This window comes from Notolepis coatsorum (assembly GCF_963971535.1).
Source record: "Notolepis coatsorum genome assembly, chromosome: 1".
Taxonomy (NCBI): domain Eukaryota; kingdom Metazoa; phylum Chordata; class Actinopteri; order Aulopiformes; family Paralepididae; genus Notolepis; species Notolepis coatsorum.
Genome location: NC_140165.1, coordinates 196,188,150 through 196,214,419, shown reverse-complemented (window position 1 = coordinate 196,214,419; position 26,270 = coordinate 196,188,150). Strand labels below are relative to the sequence as shown.

General features: G+C 45.4%; 1 protein-coding gene across 1 annotated transcript in view; it reads left to right on the top strand.

Moving 5' to 3' along the window:
- gucy1a2 (guanylate cyclase 1, soluble, alpha 2) overlaps positions 1 to 26,270 on the top strand; it is a gene marked incomplete at both ends in the record, with an annotated part of 345,259 nt that overhangs the window by 105,901 nt on the left and 213,088 nt on the right. Inside the window, 1 exon segment of the mRNA XM_084335849.1 lies at positions 23,869 to 24,725. Within this exon segment, the coding sequence (XP_084191975.1) occupies positions 23,869 to 24,725 (857 nt within the window).

Sequence of the window (26,270 nt, the reverse complement as noted above, 5' to 3'; positions counted from 1 at the left end):
ACATCTAATTTTTGAGAGATTGGTTATCAACAGTATGAATAATCATTTACTTAATTCATACAATTTTTTCAAATTTCTGAGAGATGTTGTGATTGACAGTGGTGTTTGCGTTTTCGGTGTCTACTCCCTTATTTCCGCTTCTATGTTGACTCCTCCTTCGTTGAATATCCGCTTTCCGATGTTTTCCCCGTTCTCCCGCTCCAATGTTCTGTTTCACCTCGAAAATCACAAAGTTTTTGATTAGTGTCTCAGCCCTTATTACATTTCATTCAATCATCTTGTTCCCATTTTTCAATACTACTTCCCCCCAGTGGACATTTGTCCTCCTCAGACACGTGTCCACTAACTTTGTTTCTACGCACCTTCCGACATCACTCCCTGCACGCCGCGAGGCCCCACCCTCTGTTTTCCGAAGTGTCCATTACAGACTCCCCACAGAGGACAGGATAACCTCACCACAGGTACAAGGTAGTTAACGCCCAGGCACCCCTTCTTGTCACTTACCCCAGGAAGCCCAGTGCCCTGCTAAACGATCATGCATAACCGTACAGACTCAGCACCAGACCCCAGGGACCTAACAACTCAACACAGTCCTCCTCCTTGTACCTACTTATGGAAACAAAACTCATTCACAAAAACAACATTACCTTTACAATATCCCCAGGCACGTCCCCCAACATCATACCCCATGCACACCCCATCCCTCACCTCTCGACCCAGACTGTCCAGCAGCCCAGATCAAAAAGCGACAGACAGGGCGTACTCATGGTACCTTTGCACCAACGGAACGCCCACCCCCGCTCGGCCCCCTTCGTCATCCTCCTTCACCGCCATTATCCTAGTCATAACAGGTGCAGCCGAGCGGAGTGACTTCTCCACCGCCGGACCGGCTGCGCAGAGAGTCCTAATCAGATACCCAAAGCATGCTCTAATCACTGACACACACACGACCAATATCACAAATATCACTACTGCACAGAGAACGTACTTAACTATCACCCAACCTATATACCCCAACTGCTCCTGACCCCAATCTTCCCACGATGTCTCCCGAGTCTCATGGAGATCCCTCGTAATGTTCTTCAAATGTTCTATCACATCTGGCATCCCTATCTCATCATTTGCTGGCACATAAGTACAGCATTCCTGACCAATCAACGCACACGTACCCCCTGAAGCTGACAACAAAAAATCCATTGCCGCCCTTGTCTGCATCTCCATTAATCTCAACGACCGCATCTCCTCATTCTCTAGGCTAAACCCCTTAGTTGTTGTGATCGTCATCTCTTCAAACAATGCAGCCAAGTGATCAATCTCCTGCCAATTAGCATATGTCCCATACGCCGGAAGTGCCACCCTAAAAAAATGATCCGCACTCACAGCTCGCGCCTTCCTAGCCCTAGGGTGCGTCGGCAAAACATCAGTTATCCTCATCGCCGGTACCAGATATCCCAACGCACACCTTCCTTTCCAACCTGCCGGTAACGCTGCATATGCATTGTCCCCACAAATCCAATACGTACCTGGGGGTGCCCGTGCCGCCACCTTCGCAGCCCCCAGGCTCACCCCTCCTACACAATTTCCCAGCGTGCCCATATATTTACCATTTTCGCCGTCTTCACACCTCGTAAACTCTTCTGGCCTAACTGCCACTGGAATAGGCGTAACATCCAACACAGCCTGCTCCGCCATTGCCCCTAACAAACCCTTTGCCTTATGATACCCCTCCTGTCTCTCCTCACTCACACCCTTACATAGGAAAGGTAGATTAAAACCCCTCAGCACAGAGTTATGACACTCAGTGACTGGGTGGGCCATCAACGGCAAACCGGCTGCAGACGACTCTGGCGCTAGGCCACACACATAACAATCAGTTTTATTTGCACTTTTCGCCACCTCCCTTGCTATTTTTATAAACATATTCGTGTGAGGCTCACGCAATTCTCGCCTGTCCACGTCTATATTTATAAGTTCGGGTGCCTGGGGCCAAAAATAAAACAAAACTCCCGCCACAACAAGCAACCAACACGTTACCAGAGCGCCCAAAACCAACACGCACTCCGCACGGCTAGACAAACCAAACATCCTTGGACCGGCCTGCACTCCTCTGCGTTATCCCTGCTTCCCTCCTCCTGCTGCGCGTCTCCCCACTCTCCCTGCAACGCCCCACAGACAACAACCAACAACATCCCTTATTACAAACTGTTCACTATACAACATTTGACCCCTTCCTACTTTTCCCCCTAACCAACCCTCCGATATATCCCTAATAGGAGAGTGGAAGAGGGGGGGGTGGAAAGGCGCCCCCGGGCCGGGGATGGGGACACACACTGGGAAAGGCCCGGGAGGGAGGGAGCACACCCAATTCCCCCAGAGGAGAGGAGACCCGGTCTAGACCAGAGCACGTTTATGCTAGACCGGAAGGGAGGGAACGCCCCGTGAGGGAGTACACCACTAGGGAGGGAGTGACGCACCTCGGAAAGGAGCTAGGACAGGAGGGGAGGGGGAAGAAATATCTGACAAGAGGGGGGGCGAAACAACAATACCACCACATACCACAACACTACCTATGTCTAAATGGCGGTTGGCGTTGCCTCCTAACCTTCCGACTTTGGTGGAGATCTCCAGCCAAACCTATCATGGGTCTCCACCAGTGTTTTAAAGGCTGCCTCTGCCTCTTTCTGACTCAAAGACGCCCCTCCCACTCCCTCTCCCCCCTTAACCATGCGACTCTGACCCATCACTAGACTAGTCGCAAATTGCCTCACGACAGCCTCCATGGTATAAGCGCTAGACCAACCACTTGGTGTCAATAATTCCATACATATGACCCCACCCTTGCTCACATAACCATGTTCTAACCTCGGGGAGAGTACCCTCATAAAAGGCGGAGAGAACGGAAAATCCTGTGGAAAAGAGACACCCAACAATATAAACTCCGTCTTAGCCTCCTTCATATCCTGCCACAACAAGGAGTCCACATCCAACTGAAACAACCTAATCTCCCAGCTAAACAGATCATCCCCAACCAATTCTGCTGTAATAAAACTGCCACCCAGACGTCTGACCTCCTGAAGTTCCCTCATAAGTCTTTTTGACCTGACCAGGGCACCCCGAGTCATCTGTGATGATGCAGATGGCGCACTGGTTCCCCTCATTCTTGCGATTGTCCGTGCGAACCAGCCCTGTGGTGCAGACCGCCGTTCCACCGTCTGGCCTTTCACCATCTTTAACTGGTCAGATTAGTCATGCATTAGACAACCTTAATTGCCCAATTAATCCCCACATTCAACACCCCAACCCTGTTAGCACCCTAGACCCTGCCTACAGCGTCACAGAACCCAGACCGGATCCCCCCAAAAGGGACCCAGAGATAAGGAAGGGACGGGGGGGGGGGGGGGGGCAAAAAGCGCACCATTTCCGCACTGGGTCCCACCCCTCTGGCGGAGAGAACTGATATCTCAATCCTACAGCGGGGCGGGGGGCACATACCATAGCATAAACGGAAATGAGGGAACGATACACTAGGGAGGGAGGGGAGGGAGGCGTCTAGGGAAAGGGGGGGAAGGGTGCATCACTGTAGGGGGGGGTACTCCTGGGGAAAGAAGGGAAAGGGAGGGAGGAAGGGAGAGAGGGAGGAGTGGAGAGGAAGGGAGAGGGAGGGAGAGGAGGGGAGGGGGGTTCAAGGGAGAGGGAGGGAGGAAGGGAGGGGGAAGAGGGAAGGAGGGAGGGAAGGGGGGGGGAGGAGGGGGGGGGAGAAGGAGAGGATGGGGCGGAGGCGGGTTCACACTAAACTTCTGCTGACTGTACCACATAGGGAGGGAATGAGAAGCGAGGGAGATTGGAAGGGAGAGAAACGGAGGGAAGGAGAGAAGTGAAGGAGACAGGGAAGGAAAGGAAAGGAGAAGGGAGAAGAAGGGAGGGAGGAGGGAGGGAGGGAGGGAGGGAGGAAGGGAGAGAAGAGGGAGGGAGGAGGGAGGGAGGGGGAAGAGGGAAGGAGGGAGGGAAGGGGGGGGGGGGGAGGGGAGGGAGAAGAGGGAGAGGGAGGGAGGAGGGAGGGAGGGGGAAGGAAAGGAGGGAGGAAGGGGAGGAAGGGAGAGGAGAGGAGAGGAAAGGAGAGGAGAGGAGAGGAGAGGAAGGGAGGAGGGAGGGAGGGAGGGAGGAAGGGAGAGAAGAGGAGAGGAAAGGGAGGGAAGAGGGAGGGAGGGGGAAGAGGGAAGGAGGGAGGGAAGGGGGGGGGGAGGGGGGGGAGGGAGAAGAGGGAAGGAGGAGAGGAAAGGAAAGGAGGGAGGAAGGGAAGGAAGGGAGGGAGGGAAAGGAGAGGAGAGAAGAGGAAAGGAGAGGAGAGGAGAGGAGAGGGAGGAGGGAGGGAGGGAGAAGGAGGGAGGGAGGGAGATTTAAAAGCACCCCTCACAGCAAAGGGGACCGTGGCACAACAGAGGCTATATTAATTCCTATGACAACATCGCCCCCTGCTGCATTTTTCCGCACATCACTTCTATTGCACCACAGTACCCCCAAACATCCTGCAGGAGGCGCCCTCAACCTTCTAACAACACGTGCACCATTACGTAGCACGCCAGCCCACGTGCCCTCTCAATTTTAACCCCAACACCCAGAATCCCCCGCACCGAATTGTAGTTCGTCTTGCAGGCCGGCTTCCTGCAGACGTCATCCCCGAAACTACGTCACGTCCGCCATTCCTGAGATCTCGTTGGACACCAGAATAGCAACACGCGAGGCTTCGTCACGGGACTTCATTTGTTTACAAAATTATCTGTTTCATTCATTCATTCCTAACCTCCTAAACAACTCATCCCCATTTTCTTTCATACAACGCCACAATCACACACATACTCTCATCCAATATTATAATAACCTTCAGCCCTGGGCAGCTCAACACAGCATGTAGCCCCGCCCGGTAGCTTTCCAGCCACCCGACACGATGCTATAAGCTCCACCGGCTCCCAGCATCACACTAGCCCACGGGTTCCAACGGCAACTTTCTATCACGGTTTCCGCCGCACCTCGTGACGCTAAATGTTAAGCTGGCGCATCAGTGCCTCATCACATCGAATTAATGCATATCTCAATTTACATCCCTTACCCATATTTTTATACATTTCTACACAGGTCTCTATTAGCCCCGCTACTAAACAGTGCTTTATATACTAACTCATAATGCTTCTAAGTGCCCTTCTTTTAATTTTATTTTAAGCGCAGTTTCAATAAGTGCTCCATCCCACGGCTTACTTTCTACTTTTTACCCCCATCAAACCTCTTCTCAGCCTCTCTATCTTTGACATTCAAGCATCGTTGAGGAAACTATACGTCTCGCACTCAATCGACCAAATGCCTTCCTATGAATCCGTACAAATTTGCGAATTCTATAAGCAGATTAACGTCGGGCCACCATATCAGATCCGTCTCAAAACGTCTTTTTAAACTCGTCCGTACATGCGTGCCGATTCTAAGAGTGAAGTTCGTGATTGATTAGCACGGAAAAAGCAATTTACCTTTCTGACGATGCGGCCGAACGAACACAATCTAGTCTATTACATTTATGATTGAGTCCTGTTCCAACTGCCCGCGTCCTTCCTCCGACTCCCAGCATCTAACTCTTCATCACAACAGCTGACGCCAGTCCAGTCATGTGAGAACTGGAGCCAAACGTCGGCTGTTTTGATGTCATTAGATGCCTTTTCACAACCCCCAGTCCATAGCTGTCCACCCAGCATCTTCCTAAACCCATTTCTCATGACGCAACTTACCGTCTATTCTCCGCCGGCGTTTGGATGTCCGTAGAGTAGAGTGTAGAGTAGACAGTCGTTGAAAACGTCGTTGCTCTGCCAATGAGAGATTTGTCTTCGAAGGATGGTATAGTGGATTTTCAGCTCAGGAAAACGGCTCCAGATTGACGTGTATTTCTAATCGTATAGTGGATCTCTTTCTAGTACTTGGCTGTTGTACTCACACGTTCTGTTCAATTGTCTTATAAATGATTTGGAGTCGGAGCCAGGCGCTAAGGTACAAAGACAGTCTGGCCGTCGTTTATTGGAAGATCCAAACAGCTTAAAGTTCTTGTCAACTTTTCCTATTCTATAACAGCATCTGCAGCACGTCTCGATTGGATAAGTTTTCAGCGCGGGTGAGGTTTTCTCAAGATGCTTTCTCCGTTTCGTCCTCGTGGTCTGCTCCTGGTCTCCGTCCGTCTCTCTCAGGTCTCAGATCTGTGGTAAATATAGGGACTAGAACAACCCATCCCCCATTGATCGAGTCCCTGAGATGTGATGTCACATGCCAAGGACTCCAATGTGATTGGCTTACCACTCTAGGAGACTGTCTTCCTCTCCAAATAAGGAGGTGAAGTAACTTATTTCGGGCCGTTTTTCAAAGACTACACAGTTATTGTTTGATCAAAATATATGAGTGAATACTTTTGTTTAACAGATTGCAGAATGGTTATAACACAGCACAAGCACACCACTTTGCCAAAGGGATTTAGATTTGCAAAATCCCTCTTTGAAAAGTTTACATCAGGATCACCCATTTTCAATTCATAGTATTTAGCATTTTTACTAAATGAACACACACTACTTTGCTAAATGCTTTTTACTGTTCCATTCCAGATTGTGCTAGACTATCTAAATCTTATAGTATAATTCAGATTTAGATCATTGTGGCCACAGTTTCCTTATATACTGTTTGATGCAAAACTCCATTATCTAATTAATGTATTAGGAGAAAGGATAACAGTTTGTTTTAATCTTATTTTAAGTTCTAAATCCTGTGTTATTTAATTTAGTCTCTCGCTGGTAATGGTCTTTAACTATTATTCCTAAATTAACTAGAATTCTATTTATGTAACAATGATATGTTTTCTCCAATTTTGAGAGGAACCTATGTGGTTTTTCCCTTTAGCAGTGATCAATTAGTCTCCTTTTTAGTGTCATTGTGCTTGTACTGTCTTGATTTGTCTCCTATAGTTATCTGTTGCTTAATAACTTGCTTATTTTTGAGTCTTAACTTTCTGCATTTTTTAAGTCATTAACTGTTTTAGACCAGCTGCTAAGTTATTTCCTCCTAGCCTTCTATCTCCTACTCACATCTAAACCACCAACTGTTCTAAGGAATGCGACCCTGTAACCATCTATCTGTCTTCCTGGCAGAAGACTTAAACTGTCACCAGAGGAGAATAGCACCATGGTTTGGTCTGTTCCTACCCTAAAATACACCAACCCCTCCTCCTGGTGTCGGAGGGGTAGGTTTTTATGGCGTTACTAACCTCGCTAGGGGGGATGTGGGGACAGTTAGTTCAACCATTAACAAAAATGCATTCCTTACTGTTTGCTTTTGACTCGAGGTCCTTCCTTTTTTAGCTATGACCCTGTGTCTCCTTAAAACCCTTACTTGTACCATACTTTTTTGATTCAATTAATTTACGACAAAAGCAAATAAAGTCATTATCAATGGTCTAGTAATAAACGACACGTTCGTGTCGGTAACGCCGCTCACAACACCTGCGAAAAAGGTGACTTTGGCGAATGTTCCCCCGTTGATAGGTGATGAGCTTATCTTGAGAGAACTCTCCAGATATGGAAGAATTGTATCTCCAATAAAAAAGATGTCATCAGGTTGCAAAGCGCCTGAATTGCAACATGTGGTTTCTCATAGAAGGCAGACGTTCATAATAATGAACAAACGCGAGGAGGAGCTAGATTTGAATTTTAAAGTGGTAGTAGACAGGTTTGATTATGTCATATTTGCAACAACGCAGAATATGAAATGTTTTGGTTGTGGTAAAGAGGGGCATCTGAGAAAGGCTTGCCCAGGAGAGGGGCCTAGTAGTGGGAAAATGCTGGGAAGGGCACAACAAAGAAAGGTAAAACAGCATGGGGTTTGAATCAAGTTGTTGAGGGTGGTGGAGAACAGGGGAAGAGGGGTGGTTGAGAGGCTTCTGAAACGGTTAGTGGAACAGATAGGAGTGATAAAAACGAGGAAGGCACAGGCAAGGCAGGTGAAGCAGTACAGGGAAAAGCTGGTGGGGATGAAAATGAGGGGGGGGGGAGGTCGTGGTGGAAGAGAATAAAGAGAATGGAGGTGAAAATGGGGTGGATGGTGAAGATGGAGTTGATCTGCAAGGACAGGGTGGAGGGGCTTGTGTCAGCAAGGACATTATAAGTAACCAAGAGGAAAGTAGACCTGTAGATGAAACAGAGTCAAAGAACACAGGTGGGGAGGTCAGAGTGGAGGAAGTAGTGGTTGTGGATATTGACATGGAGGAGGAGGAGAACAAGCTGAAGGTCGTTTGGCAGAAAAGAAAGTCAGAAGTAGACAGGTTGACAAGCTCTCAAGGTAAGAAAGCGGATGTGAACAAAGTAATCAGTAGTACACAGAGTACACAGGAGGGTACAGGGTCGGACTCGGATGGAAGCTCTGGAGATTAGTCTGATGATTGGGGGAGTGATGCATCTTTAGATGCAAAAGCAAAATTTTCCTATGGATTGGCTAAAATGAAAATGTTTTTACAGACAACAAAAAACAGGAAGGGTGTAAAAATAGGAAAGTTCTTTCCAGATAGGGAGCTGTTCATTGTGTCACCCAGGAATAATATGAATTGTAAAGGAGATGGTCGTTTTTCTGACCAAGAAGTATACAGGCTGAGGAAAGCGAAGCATTAGCAGTGGGGAGGTGAGCTGTGGTGTTCCACAAGGAAGCATACTAGGACCACTACTCTTCCTAATTTATGCAAATGACATGTCGTCAGCCTGTGACTGCAACTTGTTCCTGTTTGCGGACGACTCAGCCCTGCTGGTCTCTGACAAGAACAAGTTGCAGGTTGAAAAAACCCTCAGCTCGGAACTAGACAAAATCTGCATATGGCTCGCTGATAACAAACTATCATTACACATGGGCAAAACAGAGTCCATTCTCTTCGGTTCAAATAACAAACTCAGCAAGACCGACGGCTTCTCAGTTGCAGTGGGTGACAATATTGTCACAAGGAAAGACGAAATTACCTACCTGGGTTCCATCCTAGAGGCAAATCTTTCCTGTGACAAAATGGCATCCAATGTAATAAAAAAAGTCAACCAACGAACTAGATTCTTGTACCGGATCTCCTCTCTGGTAAACAAGAATACCCTGAAGACTCTGGCAGGAGCACTCATTCAAGGGTACTACGACTATGCGTGCACCTCATGGTACCAAAGCACCTCAAATTCGCTTAAAACAAAATTACAAACATCACAAAACAAACTGGTCAGACTACTTGACCTTACCCCCAGAACCCACCTCACCCCTGCCCACTTTGACAACCTAGGATGGCTTAGAGTAGACGACAGAGTACAGCAACTTGCAATGGGCCTGGTCTACAAGATACACTATACGACTAAGGTACCCATGTACATGTCAAAATACTTCCCAAAGGTCAGTGAATACCACAACCACTACACCAGAGGAAGCTCAACAAATCATGTTAAACCCAGATTCGGCTCAAACAAGGGACTAAACACGTTTCGCAATTATGCCACATCAATGTGGAACGCCCTACCCAAAGCTGTAAAGGAATGTGAATCCCTACCCACATTCAAAACCGCTCTTAAAGAGCACCTACGGGAGGCTGCAATTCGAAACTGGCCACCATAAATGCCCAAAACCCCCACCACCTCCTAATAGACAGTCTCCTCCCCACCGCATGTACATATTCCCTCCCCGCCGTATGTATATTTCTCTCCCACCCACCCACCCCCTCCTAATGTACAGTCCCCTCCCCATCATATGTATATACTCTGTCAGGATCTAGGGGTAACAGTACTGTATATTTGAATACCGTTTATGTCACAAATGTATAAGTACTAAATACCTATATGTCCCTATGCCATAAATGTCATGTATGTTGTGTATGTCATAAATGTCTATATGAATTGAAAATGGGGGACCCTGATGGAAACAAGACAAACGTCTTTTTCAGGTCTGCATCCCCTTAACAATTGTATGTATTGAGCTGTACTGTATTGTACCCATTCTGCAATCTGTTAAATAAAGTTTTCATTCATTCATTCATTCAGGTGGTCTGGTGGTTTACCAGTCTTATCAGGGGGCTTAACATGGAAAAAAGGAGGTATCAAGTATCTGGGAATTTTTTTAGGTGATGAGACAACAGTAAAAAAATATTGGGAAGGGCTGATGGAAAAAATTAAAGGAAGATTAGATAAATGGAAGTGGTTGTTACCAAAGATGTCCTTTAGAGTAAGAGTTTTGATAATAAACAACCTGGTAGCTTCTGCATTATGGCATCGTTTAGCTTGTATGGAGCCACCTAGTGGATTGATAAAAAGCTTGCAAGCCATCTTAGTGGATTTTTTTTGGGACAGGTTACACTGGGTACCTCAAGCTGTTCTTTTTTTGCCTAAGGATGAGGGGGGGCAAGGGTTAATACACATAGAGAGTAGAATGGCAACCTTCCGTCTTCAGTTTGTACAAAAGTACCTCACATATACAGGCAACATTCTTGTGTGGAGAAATGTTGCAAGTGTCATTTTAAGGAGGGTAAATGGGTTCGGTTTTGATGCTGGTTTGTTTTTAATGGATGGTCATTTGTTAAATTTGTCAGAATTGTCTCCATTCTACAAAGGGGTTTTTAAAGCATGGAATTTATTTAAAAGGAAAACGTCTGAGCCTGCTCTTTCAATGTATTGGTTGTTGGAGGAACCTCTTGTCGGTGGGGCAAGAATGGACATTACGGACAGTTCAACACCAGGCCTCAGACACATACTGAGCAAAAACGGAATACTCACGCTGGGGAAAATTGTGGATGTAGCTGGGCCAAGGTTAGAGGATGGACGTGCTGTGGCTAAACTGCTGGGTCTGAATTCAGTTCGACAAATGGATTATATTTTAAGACGGTGGGCTGAAAGACTGTCTTTGGAAGATTTTAAACTTTTGAGGATGTACTGTGTGGGGGAGGAGATCCTGGATGAAGAGGACCCTTTTCCAGAGGTGGAACTTTATACAGATGTTAATGGCTGTTCTGGGCGCCTTTTGGACGAAACATGTTCGAAAGGACTGGATTTATATACTGTCGGTGGCAAAGTTTTTTTTACAAATGTTGTGTCAAAGCTCTCAATGTGGGCAAGCTAAATGGAAAAGAGGACTCTGTGTGGAGAAAACTGTTAACAGAATTCGGCTATAGGGCGACAATAATGTGGTCAAGAGGCATGGGCCCTCATTTATAAAAAATTCTTAGAAAGTATTCTATTTTCATACGTAAGCACAGAATTTAGAATGTGTGCACGCACAAAGAAAACAGGATTTATCACACGTGCATACACAGGTCCTACGCATACCTGTCTTGATAAATATCACTTTGATCCTACGCTTGAGCTCGTTCATGGTTTTAAGTATTTGCATACCAGAACCGCCCCGATTATCCATATATGGTAATGAAACACCCCCATGGGATGTGAAATAATGGACTGACCCGAGGGAAGCGTGTTATGGAGAAATACGAGACAGGCTGACAGACATGTACACGTACGGTGATGTCGGATATGATATCTCTTAAAGACCATATTAACTAATAAAGCCCGTGCTGGAATATGACTGCCTTTTTCCGTTTTGTTCGATTAATACCCAGGGATTAAAGTTCTCCTCAATTTTATTCCAAATCGCGACGGATTTTCCATCAATTTTCTACCTGCTGCATATGATTTCTAGAGGCATACAATCTATTTTGATGTCAGTATTGGGTAGCCTATATAAACAATAATACGAGAGCATATACAAGAACAATGAATCTCACTGCCATGTATGATGTAGCCTATACGCCATGTGTAGCCTGCCTATGTGATCAATACAAACATGAACTTGAATCCCATCATCATATTTACATAGTCTGTCCACTATGTTTATTACTTTGTTATTTCCCCCCCCCCTATCTATGTAAAGCGACCTTGCATGGGTCTCTTGAAAGGCGCTATATAAAATTAAGCTCTATTATTATTATTGTTATTATTATTATTATCATGTCTGTGCGCGGAGCTCACAAAAAAAATACTGTCTTTTACTGTTACTAGTCTCAGTGAAGTTTCAACGGAGCGAGGTAATCTATTCTAACCAACCAATTGAAGTAGAAAACATTTCGTTGTGGCCAATCTTATTTGGAAACATGACACAAAATAATAGTATGTCGCTTTTTATTTGAAACAATATTTAATCGCGTTTGGAGGTGGGTGTTCTGTAACCCCTTTCGTGACTGTGATGCACCGAGTGAATCCACAGTCACTTGCTCCTCAATAGGAAACCAACCTAGATTTACCCTGAAGGACTGGTTCTAACCGAACCGTTCGTTATACAAGAATCACAGAGAAATGTCAAAGGTACTCACAGTTGCACGAGGGTTTCGGACAGAGATACGGGATGGTTTGAAAGCTCGGCGTTGCTAATAAACATTTTAAATATTTTTTATAAACTGGTCAACACGGCATTATTTCCGTCGTTGGCTGCCTGGTGTGATCACAGCGCATGCGCATCATGCACACAACGCCGGAAATAATGCAGTGTTGACCAGTTTATGAAAAAAAAATAAAAAATTATTAGCAACGCAGAACTTTCAAACCATCCCATATTTCTGTCCGAAACCCTTGTGCAACTGTGAGTACCTTTGAAACGTCTCTGTGATTCTTGTATAACGAACGGTTCGGTCAGAACCAGTCATTCAGGGTAAATCTAGGTTGGTTTCCTATTGAGGAGCAAGTGACTGTGGATTCACTCAGTGCATCACAGTCACGAAAGGGGCTAGGTGTTCTGCGTCTGCCCCCCGTGCCAAACAAGCAAGCCAACCTCTTGTTCGCGCATGAGCCCGTTATAATTACACTACTGTCGCTATTTCACAATGAACTATAATGAATTACGGTTCATACAGAACACGCGCCAGTGTCGGGAGTAATGCACGAAAGCTTATTTCCACGTTGAAATTAATGCATGAACTGAGGACCGCATATGCCGTCCGTCTGCAGTAACAATATTCTACCACTGGGTGTCAGCTATGCATGCTCCGAGCTGTGCGTAAATATACGCACAAAGTCAAGTTCACGTTTAAATTGATAAATCCCACACTTTGCTTAGAAATGGTCATACGCACGGGTTAAGCACATATCTGTGCGTATGCAACGTTGATAAATGAGGGCCATGGTTTCTATCTTGAGCCCTTAATCGGCGTGGTTCATTATTCACATGGAAAGCAGCAGTTCTACAGGTCTTCTCTCACTGAGATACATGGGGGGGGGGAGAAAGAAGTGGGAGGAGACATAGCTACTTATACTCACCACCTGGTAGTACTCCTGAGTGTCTCCGCCTAGGGCGCCCTCCAGTGGACACAGTTATATATGCAGGTTATCAGTGTGAACAGTTATATATGCAGTTAGACAGTTACTAACAATCCTACACAGAACCTCTGCCTTCAACACTCCCACTTAGGGTTTAGCATACTGGCTGACTTCTTGGAAACACATTTTAAAAAGGAAATAATATAATCCCAAAAACATCAACAGGGTATGACAGTCAATATCTTCACATTAAACATGACCCTTGCAAATCCCTTCAATTTGAAACAGGTTTCCTCATAGTGTCTGCTACTCTGTCGTCCATTGGACAGTAAACCGGTGTCATCCTTTCTTCTCTGATGACATACCTGATGAGATGATATTTTCTATAATGGCATGTTTACATCTATGTTGACACATTGGGTTCCTAGCAATCACAATGGTCCCCTGGTTGTCCTCATAAACAACAATCTCCATATATACACAATGTCCATCATTTTAAACGGTGTTGACAGAACGCCCATCATCTACAAAAGCACCATATTCAGCATAGAGGGTACATTTCAATTACCTACTACATTTTTGAGCAATATATTCATAATATTTTCTCCATCACTTCGAACAGTTGTTCTAGATAAACACATTTTGCATTGACATAGCTAGAAACATATACTCAGCTTCACAGGCTGATAGTATCACTGTGGGCTTTAAGCCTTAAACCTTTGCTGTCTTTTATGAAACACCGCTGTCCATCTGCTGCACCTCTGGGATAACGAAAAACATATTTTTGACGTAGTTCAATGCTTCTCTGTGGGGTCAGCAAAAATACTGTGACACTCTTACTCACTACAAAAACATAAGTCAGGGCGAGTACCGGTGGCCTAACAAAATGAAGCTACCCACAGTTTATCTATACATCTCTTACTTCAGTCAAAACATCTCAGGAGCTTTTTCACATATCTCCTCTGGGATACCTCCACACAATTTTCAGTATTTTAAACATGGTAACTCATCCACCTCTGTACTTAAACATGGGACCCATTTCTGTATTTAAACATGGAATTAAACATAGGATTCATTTCAGTATTCAAACCTGGATTCTACTCCTCCCGTATTTAAACCTGGAGTATCCTCCTTCAGCATTTAAGCAATTTGTCACCCTTCTTCATTATTTAAACATGGGGTACCCTCCTTCAGCATTTAAGCAATTTTCTACGAACCATACTTTGTATTTGCCGTGGCCTTCAATACCCTCGTGGATTGAATACACCCATTTTCCTCCCACTGTCTGTCTGCCCTCTGTTAACTTGGTTGAATACACCCATTTCCCTCCCACTGTCTGTCTGCCCTCTTCGGGGGACAATGTGGCCTCTTTAAAGGTCGGGTTTACCCCACTGACTACCCTGTAACGGGGGTAGGTGTATTGTCCTCCTCGTCACTCCCTTTCCTGGCATAGTCTGTCAGATATTTTGGGGGTTTGTGTTCCCTTGAGGGATACCTCCCACTGCTTGGGGCACTTGACGTCACCCTCGGGTGCTCCTCGTCATCGCCCTCTGGGGGTTGCTGACTGTCTGTCTGCACGACTGTACTAAGTACACTGGGTTGATGTGTCTCTGTTTCTACACACCTTGCTCTGGAGTCCAGCTCTGGCTCCTCTGCGTCTCGCTCTCACAGGTTGTCTTCATGACAAACTTGACTAGGATGTGTTTCTGCACTCTCCCGTTACCGGTATGATAAACTAGGAAAGCAGGGCTTCCTTTGTCGTGTCCTACGAAAAATCCTTTTACACCCTTGGACTTGGGTTTTCCCCTGTCCTGCAGGTACGCATAACACACTGATCCAAAATCGGTGCATTCTGGCTAGATTACACTTCTTTCCTGTCAGTGCTGTATATACGGGGTGGTGCCCAAGTACTTATTAAAGCTTCTGTTTCTGGTGTAAGCGGCTTCTTGCACTGCATAATGCCATAGGCTCTTATGTAAGTTACTATCTGCTAGCTTATTCTTAGCCATTTCGAAAAGGGTATGCCATTCCCTCTCTGCCACCCCGTTCTGGTGTGGGGAATATGGACGTGACGTCTCGTGTATTATCTTATACCTTCTCAACAGTGATTGGAACTCTCTGTTTGTGAACTCTGTTTCGTGGTCGGACGTCAAACATCTTACTGTACCATAAGGGGCTACGTCTGCCAGGAATTTCTCTGTGGCCTGGAGTGTGTCACTCTTTGCTTTGAGAAAGTAAACAAACACTGCCCCTGTACACACGTCTGTAAAAGACTGTACATATCTAAAACCTCCTATGGACTCGTTGCTTACTGGGCCTGCTAGGTCCATGTCAACTAGTGCAAGTGGTACCCTTACTCTGTCTGTGGGATTTCTGTATCTCGGTTGAGTAAACTTCCCCGTTTTGCACATTGCACAATTTTTGTCAGGTCTACGCTTTTCCCCTTCAATGTGCATGCCCTCTGACACAACTTGCAGTTTCAGTAAATCCTCGTAATTACAATGACCCATAATCTCGTGCCATGTCTGAATATCGTGACTGGCCGTCCCGCTACACACATCATCATTATCATTACACTGGTCGTTGTCATTACACTCCGTTTTCAGATAATATATTCTCTGGTACATCTTTATGTCAAACCGGGTACCGTCAGGTTCTACAAGAAAATGTTTACCTTTATCCTCCTTTAGCACCCTCTCCCCCTCCTCCGCGGCGGCTGGGTGGGTGTCTTAGCCTTGAACTGTCCAAACGTCATGTCCGTTTAACCGTGTGTTACCAGGAGTGTGAACGGTTTGTACAGCTCCGGTAGTCCTCTCATTATCATCGCCATCATTAGCCCATCGCTTGGTGCTTCTCCGGCACTCCTCAATGGCGTCGTGATCTGCTCCGCTCTATTGACGTATTTGGTCACAGTCTCGGTGGGCCCCTTCCTCAGGCCCGTTAGTGCTATGTAGAGAGCCACGACTCTGGGTCTTCCTCGCCCTATGTAATGCTCTCTCAATACCTCCAGGCTTTCTCGGCCTCTGTCTTTAGTGTCGCGGAATATCAGCCCCAAGCTGGTGTCGTCGAGCAGCGGCGCTAACTCACAGTACGCGTTTGCATTACGCTGGTCGTCCAGGGCTTGCTCTTCCTCCGTCAGTTCTCCCGTGGGGGCTGCCAGGATCGTCTCCTTCAGTCCCGCTCCGTGCATGCAGCATAGCATGCGCTCTTCCCAGAGCTCATAGTCCTCTGCTTTTCCATTGAATGTCGGCCATTTGCCCCTTCTCTTGTTTTTCATCCTCTTCGTTCGTGGTACGCGGTGCTCCCGGCGCTAACCTAGCCTATACTTCAGCTAAGCTTGCTACAGTACCGTTATTATTTCGCCCCCAGCGTTATCTGGGCCCATAACCTGTTAACAGAATTAGGCTATAGGGCGACAATAATGTGGTCAAGTGGGCCTAGGCTTGGGTGGTATGACGGTATTACGGTATACCACGGTATTTAGAAATACCGACGGTATTGAAAATCAATACCGTCAAAATCACAGTTGGGTTTCAGTTTCTATTACACTGAAACGGAGTTTTTGACAGGGACGGCATTGGTTGTAGTGCACACACACAGCACGCGCCAGCAGAGGGCAGGGGAGGCAGTCCGTTGATTGGCTATTGTGAGTCACGTGAGGAGAACACAGAGGTCTTAGCGTCACACTAACCTGTATGCATTTTGGACAATTAAAGCCAGAGTCGACTCGCCAGTGACTTCATCCAGCACAACGAGACGAGAGACAAATGTACTTCTTTGGGAATGTAATATAAAACGGGGTGAGTGAGTGTTGAAATTTTTTTATCCTAATGCAACTGGCTCATGTTGATACCTGGATGGTGGCTAACTAGCTACCGTTAGCTCACGTTGATACCTGGATGGTGGCTAACTAGCTACCGTTAGCTCACGTTGATACCTGGATGGTGGCTAACAAACTACCGTTAGCTCACGTTGATACCTGGATGGTGGCTAACTAGCTACCATTAGCTCACGTTGATACCTGGATGGTGGCTAACTAGCTACCGTTAGCTCACGTTGATACCTGGATGGTGGCTAACTAGCTACCGTTAGCTCACGTTGATACCTGGATGGTGGCTAACTAGCTACCGTTAGCTCACATTGATACCTGGATGGTGGCTAACTAACTACCGTTAGCTCACGTTGATACCTGGATGGTGGCTAACTAGCTACCATTAGCTCACGTTGATACCTGGATGGTGGCTAACTAGCTACCGTTAGCTCACGTTGATACCTGGATGGTGGCTAACTAGCTACCGTTAGCTCACGTTGATACCTGGATGGTGGCTAACTAGCTACCGTTAGCTCACGTTGATACCTGGATGGTGGCTAACTAGCTACCGTTAGCTCACGTTGATACCTGGATGGTGGCTAACTAGCTACGGTTAGCTCACGTTGATACCTGGATGGTGGCTAACTAGCTACCGTTAGCTCACATTGATACTTGGATGGTGGCTAACTAGCTACAGTTAGCTCACATTGATACTTGGATGGTGGCTAACTAGCTACTGTTAGCTCACGTTGATACCTGGATGGTGCCGGCAGTGGCTACCGTTCTGTGATTTGTTTACTTCGAGGTTGAAGAAAGTGCACTTTCAGGTTGAAAGAACGGCCTTAATCTCAACGTGTTTCAATATAAGTGAGCGTTATGTATGGTGATAACGAGTATATTGTTTGCACACACAGCACGCGCCAGCAGAGGGCAGGGGAGGCAGTCCGTTGATTGGCTATTCTGAGTCACGTGAGGAGAACACAGATGTCTTAGCGTCACACTAACCTGTATGCATTTGGACAATTAAAGCCACGAGTCGAGTCGCCAGTGACTTCATCCAGCACAACGAGACGAGAGACAGAGGCACTTCTTTGGGAATGTAATATAAAACGGGGTGAGTGAGTGTTGACATTTTTTAATCCTAATGCAACTGGCTCATGTTGATACCTGGATGGTGGCTAACTAGCTACCGTTAGCTCACGTTGATACCTGGATGGTGGCTAACTAGCTACCGTTAGCTCACGTTGCTACCTGGATGGTGGCTAACTAGCTACCGTTAGCTCACGTTGATACCTGGATGGTGGCTAACTAGCTACCATTAGCTCACGTTGATACCCTCTCTCCTCTCTCTCTCTCTCTCTCTCTCTCTCTCTCTCTCTCTCTCTCTCTCTCTCTCTCTCTCTCTCTCTCTCTCTCTCTCTCTATAGATATATACCACACCTGTGTGTGTTGGCTGTTTTGTTGTGATTCGAATTGGTATGTGTTGACTGATCAGACAGCCAACATCTGCTGTGTTTGTGTGTGTGTGTATATGTGTGTCTGTGTGTGTGTGTCTGTGTGTGTGTGTGTGTGTCTGTCTGTGTGTGTTTGTTTATGTGTGTATGTGTCTGTCTGTCTGTGTGTGTGTGTGTGTGTGTGTGTGTGTGTGTGTGTGTGTGTGTGTGTGTGTGTGTGTGTGTGTGTGTGTGTGTGTGTGTGTGTGTGTGTGTGTGTGTGTGTGTGTGTGTGTGTGTGTGTGTGTGTGTGTGGAGGGAAGAGGGCAGGACTGGGTGGAACATAACACATATAAAGTCAAGTAACTTACTTACATCACAAATGCATCTGTAGCCTGAGGTCACAAAATGGTTAGGGGAAGTATTCATAAGTACTTACACACAGAACTTAGCAAGACTCTTCATGTTCTTCAAAACAAATGGCAAGTGACAGGGTTTATGGGAAATGTGGTCTTATCATGAAATTATTACTATGGAAATCCCACGATGATGAAAGATAACCACTCTGTTTTCCTTGACTTGCAGGTTTTGTCAATTCCCGCAATTTGATCTATTTCTGTCAATTCCCGCAATTTTAAAACAAAAGATCACATAAACTCTGCAAATTGGATCACAGTTTTTGAGAAAAGCAGCTGCAAAATCAAGTAAATACTCTAGTAAATATACTCATATGTTAGCTTCTAGTAAATACTAGGGGTGGGAATCACCAGTTTCATCATTCAATCAACATCGATTCTTTGGACAACAATACGATATTTTCCGATATCACAAAGTCTGCCACGATACGTCAATTCAATTCAGGTGCCTGCGATAGATACGAGACGATATCATATGCCCATTTAACACAATCAGTAACATTTAGATCAACTCAAAAAAGGCAACGAAAATATCATTTGACATTTTTATTTTTGAGCTCTTCATCATCATTAGGTGGCTTCTTTGTTCCGAAGGTTGCCTATCACTCTCCAACCCATTCTGTCCCCACTTCTTCTCTCCAACTCCGTGACTCCGCCTCTCACTCCGCTCCAATCACAGACGTCGTCTACCCAGCCTCTTCTTGGTCTTCCACTTCCTCTCTTTCCATCCACCTTCCCCATCACACCTTCTTGAACATCTCCCCGCTGCATCCTCTCAGAACATGCCTGCACAACTCCATCTTTCTCTTTTTCAACCTCTCCAGCAGCTGTCCTCCTTGCATATCCGCTCTTCTCAGTACCTCCTCATTCTTGATCTTATCCTTCCATGTTATCTTCAGCATCTTCCTCAGCGTCCACATTTCAAAAGAGTCTATCATCCTCTTTGCCGTCCATGCTTCTGCTCCGTATGAAAAGACTGACATAACATACGTTTCCAAAATCCTGGTCTTCGTTTTCCAACTTATGTTTCTTCTCAATAATTCTCTATGGTTCCAGAATGCGCCCTTTGCAATTCCGGTTCTTCTCTTAATGTCCATGTTAGCTCTTCCACCTTCACTGATCCAGCTTCCAAGGTACATGTACTCCTTCACTTGTTCAAGTTTTTCTCCATCCACCTGTATTTCACAAACAGTTCCTGGTGTTTTTTCAATGATCATTACTTTAGTTTTCTTTGTGTTTAGCGACATTCCATAGTTTTTGCATTCAACATTCAGCTTATTCATCATGTCCTGTAGATCGGCGTGACAATTACAGACTATAGCAGTGTCATCCGCGTATCTTATATTGGTGATGTTCTCTTCGCCAAGTTTTACTCCTTTCCCTCCTCTCAGACCTTTTTTCATCAGTGATTCACTGTACATATTAAAGAGTACAGGGGACAAGATGCATCCTTGTCTTACACCCTTCTCCACCGGGAAGTCTCTTGATTTCTCCTTTCCTATTCTAACATTAGCCTTCTGCCTCCAGTATAAGTTGGCAATTATTCTTCGGTCAGAAACTGGTATTTTGAATTCTTCCATTGTTCTCATCAATGTTGTATGTTCAACTCTGTCGAAGGCCTTCGTGAAATTGATGTCTTCCAGACATTTAAATTAAAAGTTTTGATATATTGAGCGTTACATTTTTTGGAACTCTCAACACACAACCTAAAAACCCCTCCCTACATCGCTCTCCCAAACCGTTCCTACAAAAAGATGTTTATGTTGCATGATCATGTATATATTTATTATGTATTATATTTTTTATGTTTAAATATCACCATTATCTGTCCATTCTCTGTAAATACTATTCCTCTGACCTCATCTGGTCTTTCCAAAGACAAGATATGGGATTTCGAATGTGCACACAGAACGGGAGAATGGCTTAAAGCAAAGAGAGAGAGAGGCTATCTTAGCTTATTTAGCGTAAGCAGCTAATGTTAGTTTAGGTCTTACCGCAACGTGGGCATAAAGGAATGGCGAGGATGCAAAGCATGTTACAGTAGATGCATTTGACCCACTGCGGGGAAAAAAGCAGGGACTTATTTCAGGTAGCAAAATGTGACCAAATAGGCGCACTTCTGGAGCCCTGCTTTAATGTCTCTACACACACCGGCGTTTCACGTGCTACTGCTGTTGTTGACTCTGCCAGATGGTTTGTTTTCACATCTTGCGTGATCATCTTGCGAAAATCTAGCTGCCAGAGCTGCGCTTGGGCGAGAGACTCGCCACAGGATTTAAAAAATGAGAGTATCGATATGAACCGATCTTTTTACGTTGCATCAATCGTATTGGATCATTGATAATTAGATCGATGTATCAATCTGGATTGATGTAGCTTCTAGCCGATATACCCATATGTTAGCATCTAGTAGATATGGTAATTGGAAGGTTCCCGATTAGATTCCCGGTTCGATTCCCACTCCTCCTGGGCAGCGTGTCGAAGTATCCTTGAGCAAGACACTTAACCCTTTAACCCCGAGCAGTCCAGTACCGGTACGAGATTGATATCACGCCATAAATCAATCAACGTATTAATTAATGTTGTGTTTCTTTTTCAAATGTAGCCAAGAGTAAAGACCCTAACCCTATCGATGAGCTTGCGAATTTCATAAAACTACACTTCCCAGCTCACACCAGCCAGTAAATCATCTGACTTCCAGCGTGAAACTTTTTTTACCATAATTTTCAGGATCATATCTCACGAGTCGAACAAACCTGAACGTTATTGCCATAAAATAGAACGTAGTTAGTTTGTTTCATTACCTTTCTGTGAACGTCTAGCAAAAAAACTTGCAATCTGATGAAAAATGGCAGAGATATTTACATTATAAAAAAGTAACTGTACTTATAGTAGATTTCATCCATGGTTTTTGCTTCACTGTCAGGGGCGCCTGGTGGTACTAAATCCAGATTGAACTCTGCCATTGGAAAGGGCCGGATCCATAGATGTGTGACTTGGCCATAATAAGGTCATTTATAGGCCTGATATTCTATATTCATATTTAAAATTGCATATGTCTGGATGGCAAAATTCAGTACTGTATCTACAAAAAACCCTGTAAATCATCTGCCCTTTATTCATTTGGTTAGATATTTTGTACACGTGATCTCAGGAAGGTGCTGAATGAATTTGCCATGTCTGGTCAATGTTAGCATGGTGTTATTCACCGTCAAAGATGAAAGAAAAAAAGAAAAAAAAAGAGGATTGATATCCTCCTTTGTTTCATTACAATTTACTCAAGCCTAGTAAGAGAAACTATATTTCTGACACTGGGAATGCATTCCCTGATATCCATAGATGTCCCCAGATACATCTACATAAGAACATGCAAATGGACCTTGTAGAAGTGGAGCAATCTTCCATTTCCAAAAAGGTTTCTCCTGTACATACTGTTGTACATATGCCCATTTAACTCAATCAGTAACATTTAGATCAACTCAAAAAAGGCAACGGAAATATCATTTGACATTTTTATTTTTGAGCTCTTCCAGACATTTAAATGAAAGACAATCTATTGTTTTTAATACAAATAGACCTCCTGTTCACTGTAAAGTGCCACGTTTTGATAAATTGAGCTTTAAACTTTAAGTTACATTTTTTGGAACTCACAACACACAACCTAAAACCCCTCTTTCCAAATGCAGACACACACAGGGAGAATGCCCCCCCCCCCCCCATCCCCTCCCAAGTCCCCACTCTGCTGTTCGCTCTATGGCTCTGATCAGTTTAGCTTAGTTAGCTTACGCTAACGTAACGTTAATTTCGGTCTTTAATGCAACGTGGGCATAAAGGAACGGCGAGGATGCAAAGCATGTTAGATGCATTTGACCCGTTGTGGGGAAAAAACAGCAGGGACTTATTTCTGGTCGCAAAATAGGCGGACTCTGGAGCCCTGCTGTAACATCTACAGACGCTGGGCTACTGTTGTTGCGGCCGGGCGGATATGCTCACCAGGGGATTTTCAAAATAAGAGTATCGCAATATGAATCGATCTTTTTACGTTGCATCGATCCTATTTGATCATTGATAATAGATCAATATATCGATCTGGATCGATGTATTGTCCCACCCCTACTGGTGATGACATCACATGAGAAAAATTTAGAACAATAACCAAGCAGGTGTTCTCTGATTGGTGTCAAAACGGTGTAAAAGCTGTCAATCATTCAAGTCTAATTAAAATGAATGAGTGAGGCTCTGCTTCATGGGCCAGACCATAAAACTGCCATAGTCCAATCAAAGCTGCTATTTGGCGTTCATTCACTTACGTTGAGTAGTGAAGCAGAGCCTCATACAATGTAAGTGAATGGGAGCTCAGAGCTGTGTGTGTCACTTGGACATTTTCTTTTTAACAGATCAGAATGCCCCATATGTGAAATTCTTTTTTCACTGGCATTTTGTTTTTCACAGAGGAAAATATACATTCTAATAAAAATTTATATATTTTTTAAATAAATAAAATATATTAAAATGTATATTTTTTATGTAATATGTGTATTATGCTTTTGTCTGTCTATTACTAGTGAAGCAGTGCGTATTCATGAGTATTCATACAGAAACCTCCACTGATACCTATACGTTAGCTTCTAGTAGATATACTCATATGTTAGCTTTTAGTAGATACACCCAGGGCCAGTGTTAGCTGCTATATTAGGGTGGGTTGGTAGTAATAATAGGAGGGTACACTACAGTATGTGCGTGCCAAGTGTTTTTTTGGGTGTGTTTCCCCTAGGTTGACTGCTCATGAACATAACATTATTCATAGATATCTGTGTGTATGTGTATTTTGTGGTTAGGAGTTGTGTCTTACCATTTATGTGTGTGTGTATTGTTGTCAGGAGTCCCGTTCTCGGAGGTGCAGGAACACTTTGGCGAGGAGTTCTTTGGTCTATGCCTGGAGGAGAATGAACGGGTTCTGCGCGCCGTGGGGGGGAATCTGCAGGACTTCTTCAACGGCTTTGACGCCATCTTGGAACACATCCGTACCTCCACTGGCCGCCGTGCCTCTGCAGAGAGCCCCTCCTTCCAGTGCAAAGCCCCTCAGGAGGAGGAGCAGGATGGAGGAGGAAGAGAGGGGGATGGAGGGAGAGAAACAGGAGAGAGTGAGGGGAAGAGCAGGGAGTTACTGCTCCACTGTTTAAACCCTGCCCCCGTCACAGGATTGGCCATGCCCGGCTTGATCCGAGCCGTTGCCCGCCGGATTTTCCACTTGGAGGTGGAGGTGGAGGAAGCCCCGCCCCTAATGCCTGTCTTGCCCAATGAGGACGCTGTGGAACACGCGGGCACAGACGGTGACTTCACCGCCCCCTCCGCTCCGCCCGTCTGCCTGTCCTTCCTCATCAGAGAGACGACCTCCTCCTCCTCTCTCCTACCCATGCCACCTTCTGGGGCCTCCAGGAGGCCCCCCCTTTCCCTGTCCACCAATCCCACCGACCTGTGTATCGGCCTGGCCACATTCTGCAGGGCCTTTCCTTTCCACCTGGTGCTGGGGCCCCACATGGAGTTGCTGCAGTTGGGGGAGGGGCTGAGGAAGCAGGCGCGCATCGAGACCCACCGGAGCCTCTCCTTCAGCGACTGCTTCGAGATCACCTCTCCCAGGATAGAGCCCTCGTTCCGGGGGATCCTGCTTAGACTGGCCTCGCCGTTCACCATCCGGACCCGACCGGACGTCTCCCAGCCCGGGAAAAAGGACAAGGTAAGATGCCGGACCTCAATAGTGATGAATGTTGCTCTGTGTGTGTGTGTTTGTGCACAAGTCAATTCAAGCGTTCCTTTATTGATCCCCTTGGGGAAATGTAGGCATCATGGCAACATGGGGGAGGGGGTACAGGTATGGGCAGGGAAATAGAAGAAGACAATAAATATAGGGCTGACCCCTATTAGTCGATTAGTCGACTAATCGGTCGAAAGGAGCCGTAGTCGACTGCCAACCTCTTAGTCGAATAAAAAATAAATAAATTTTATTATTTTTTTGTATCATTCTTTCCAAAAGAAAAGAAGCCTAGAAGCGTGGCTAACGCTAATGGCACGCATACCAGAGGCTAACTGCCTACGAAAACAGGCACAGAGGCACTGAAAGAGGATTTCACCCATCTAATGAACACACTAGACTAGACAAATATCAAGATGTATCCATCAGTTGACCAATTGCATGCTTTTGCAGAGGACAAGAAGCCTTCAGTCGACTCCTTCAGACATTAAGCACCCCCCACAGCCCAAATGGAACGATACAAAATTTTATAAAATAAAAAAATATTATACTTTTATTAAATTTGTTTCGACTAACGGCAAATTTTGGCCAATCATAGTCGACTATCCAAATCCTTAGTTGAGGACAGCCCTAAAATATAGGCAATATATCTGAATATAAAATATGAGAAAACGGGGGCGCTAGTTTATTTGATTTATTTATCATTGTTTTAATATCAGGACAACTTGACTGGGACCAGAAAGGAGCTTGAGTGAGCACCCTCAAAATCCAAAGTCACTCTTCAGAAACAGGGTGTCACCTTTTAGCAAAGAAAATGTTAACTTTTTGTAATGTTTAACTCATTGAGCGATAATAACGAGATATCTCGTTTCTGAGAGCCAACGCTTGAGCGCCAAAAACTAGATATCTAGTTTTTAGTTCCTTTTTCCTTTTGTAGCGGGTGTAAGTATGCCCGCCCTTGTAGGGCTTAATATGGTGTGTTCTTACCTTGGAATATTGAGACGACGAAAGGAGCTAAGTCCCCGTCCCCAATTGTCAAGTCAAGTCAAGAGTTTTATTTGTCACGGCATACAAGTGTAGCAGGGTGGATTATCCCTGCTTTATGGGAGTGGTTGTACACGGCCACCTGGTAGCGGGATGCAGTAGATTCTAATCTATCTGAACCCCCGTCTTTGGGCCCGGAACGTCGAACTGGAGGGCGGGCAGCAGGAGTGGATGGGGCCCAGGATTTACTAACCTGGCGGGTGGTACTCTGGTCCTCCTCGCCTTCCAGGGCGGTCAGCAGTAGCTCCCCACACACTCTCACTTCCCCCAGTACCTCCGTTAGCCCTCCCACACCTGGTGACTGTTAGTTCACTAAAGATATTGCGCTCCCCCAAAGCAGTACCCTTCCTTGACAACCTGTAGAGACCTTTAACCATGTGATACGAATAGGGTGGGAAGGGTTAAATAGTAATGCTGATAGTCTTATATTTACCCGGTCAACAAAGGTTAGAACAAGGCTCAGTAATAGACACACACACCGTGCTC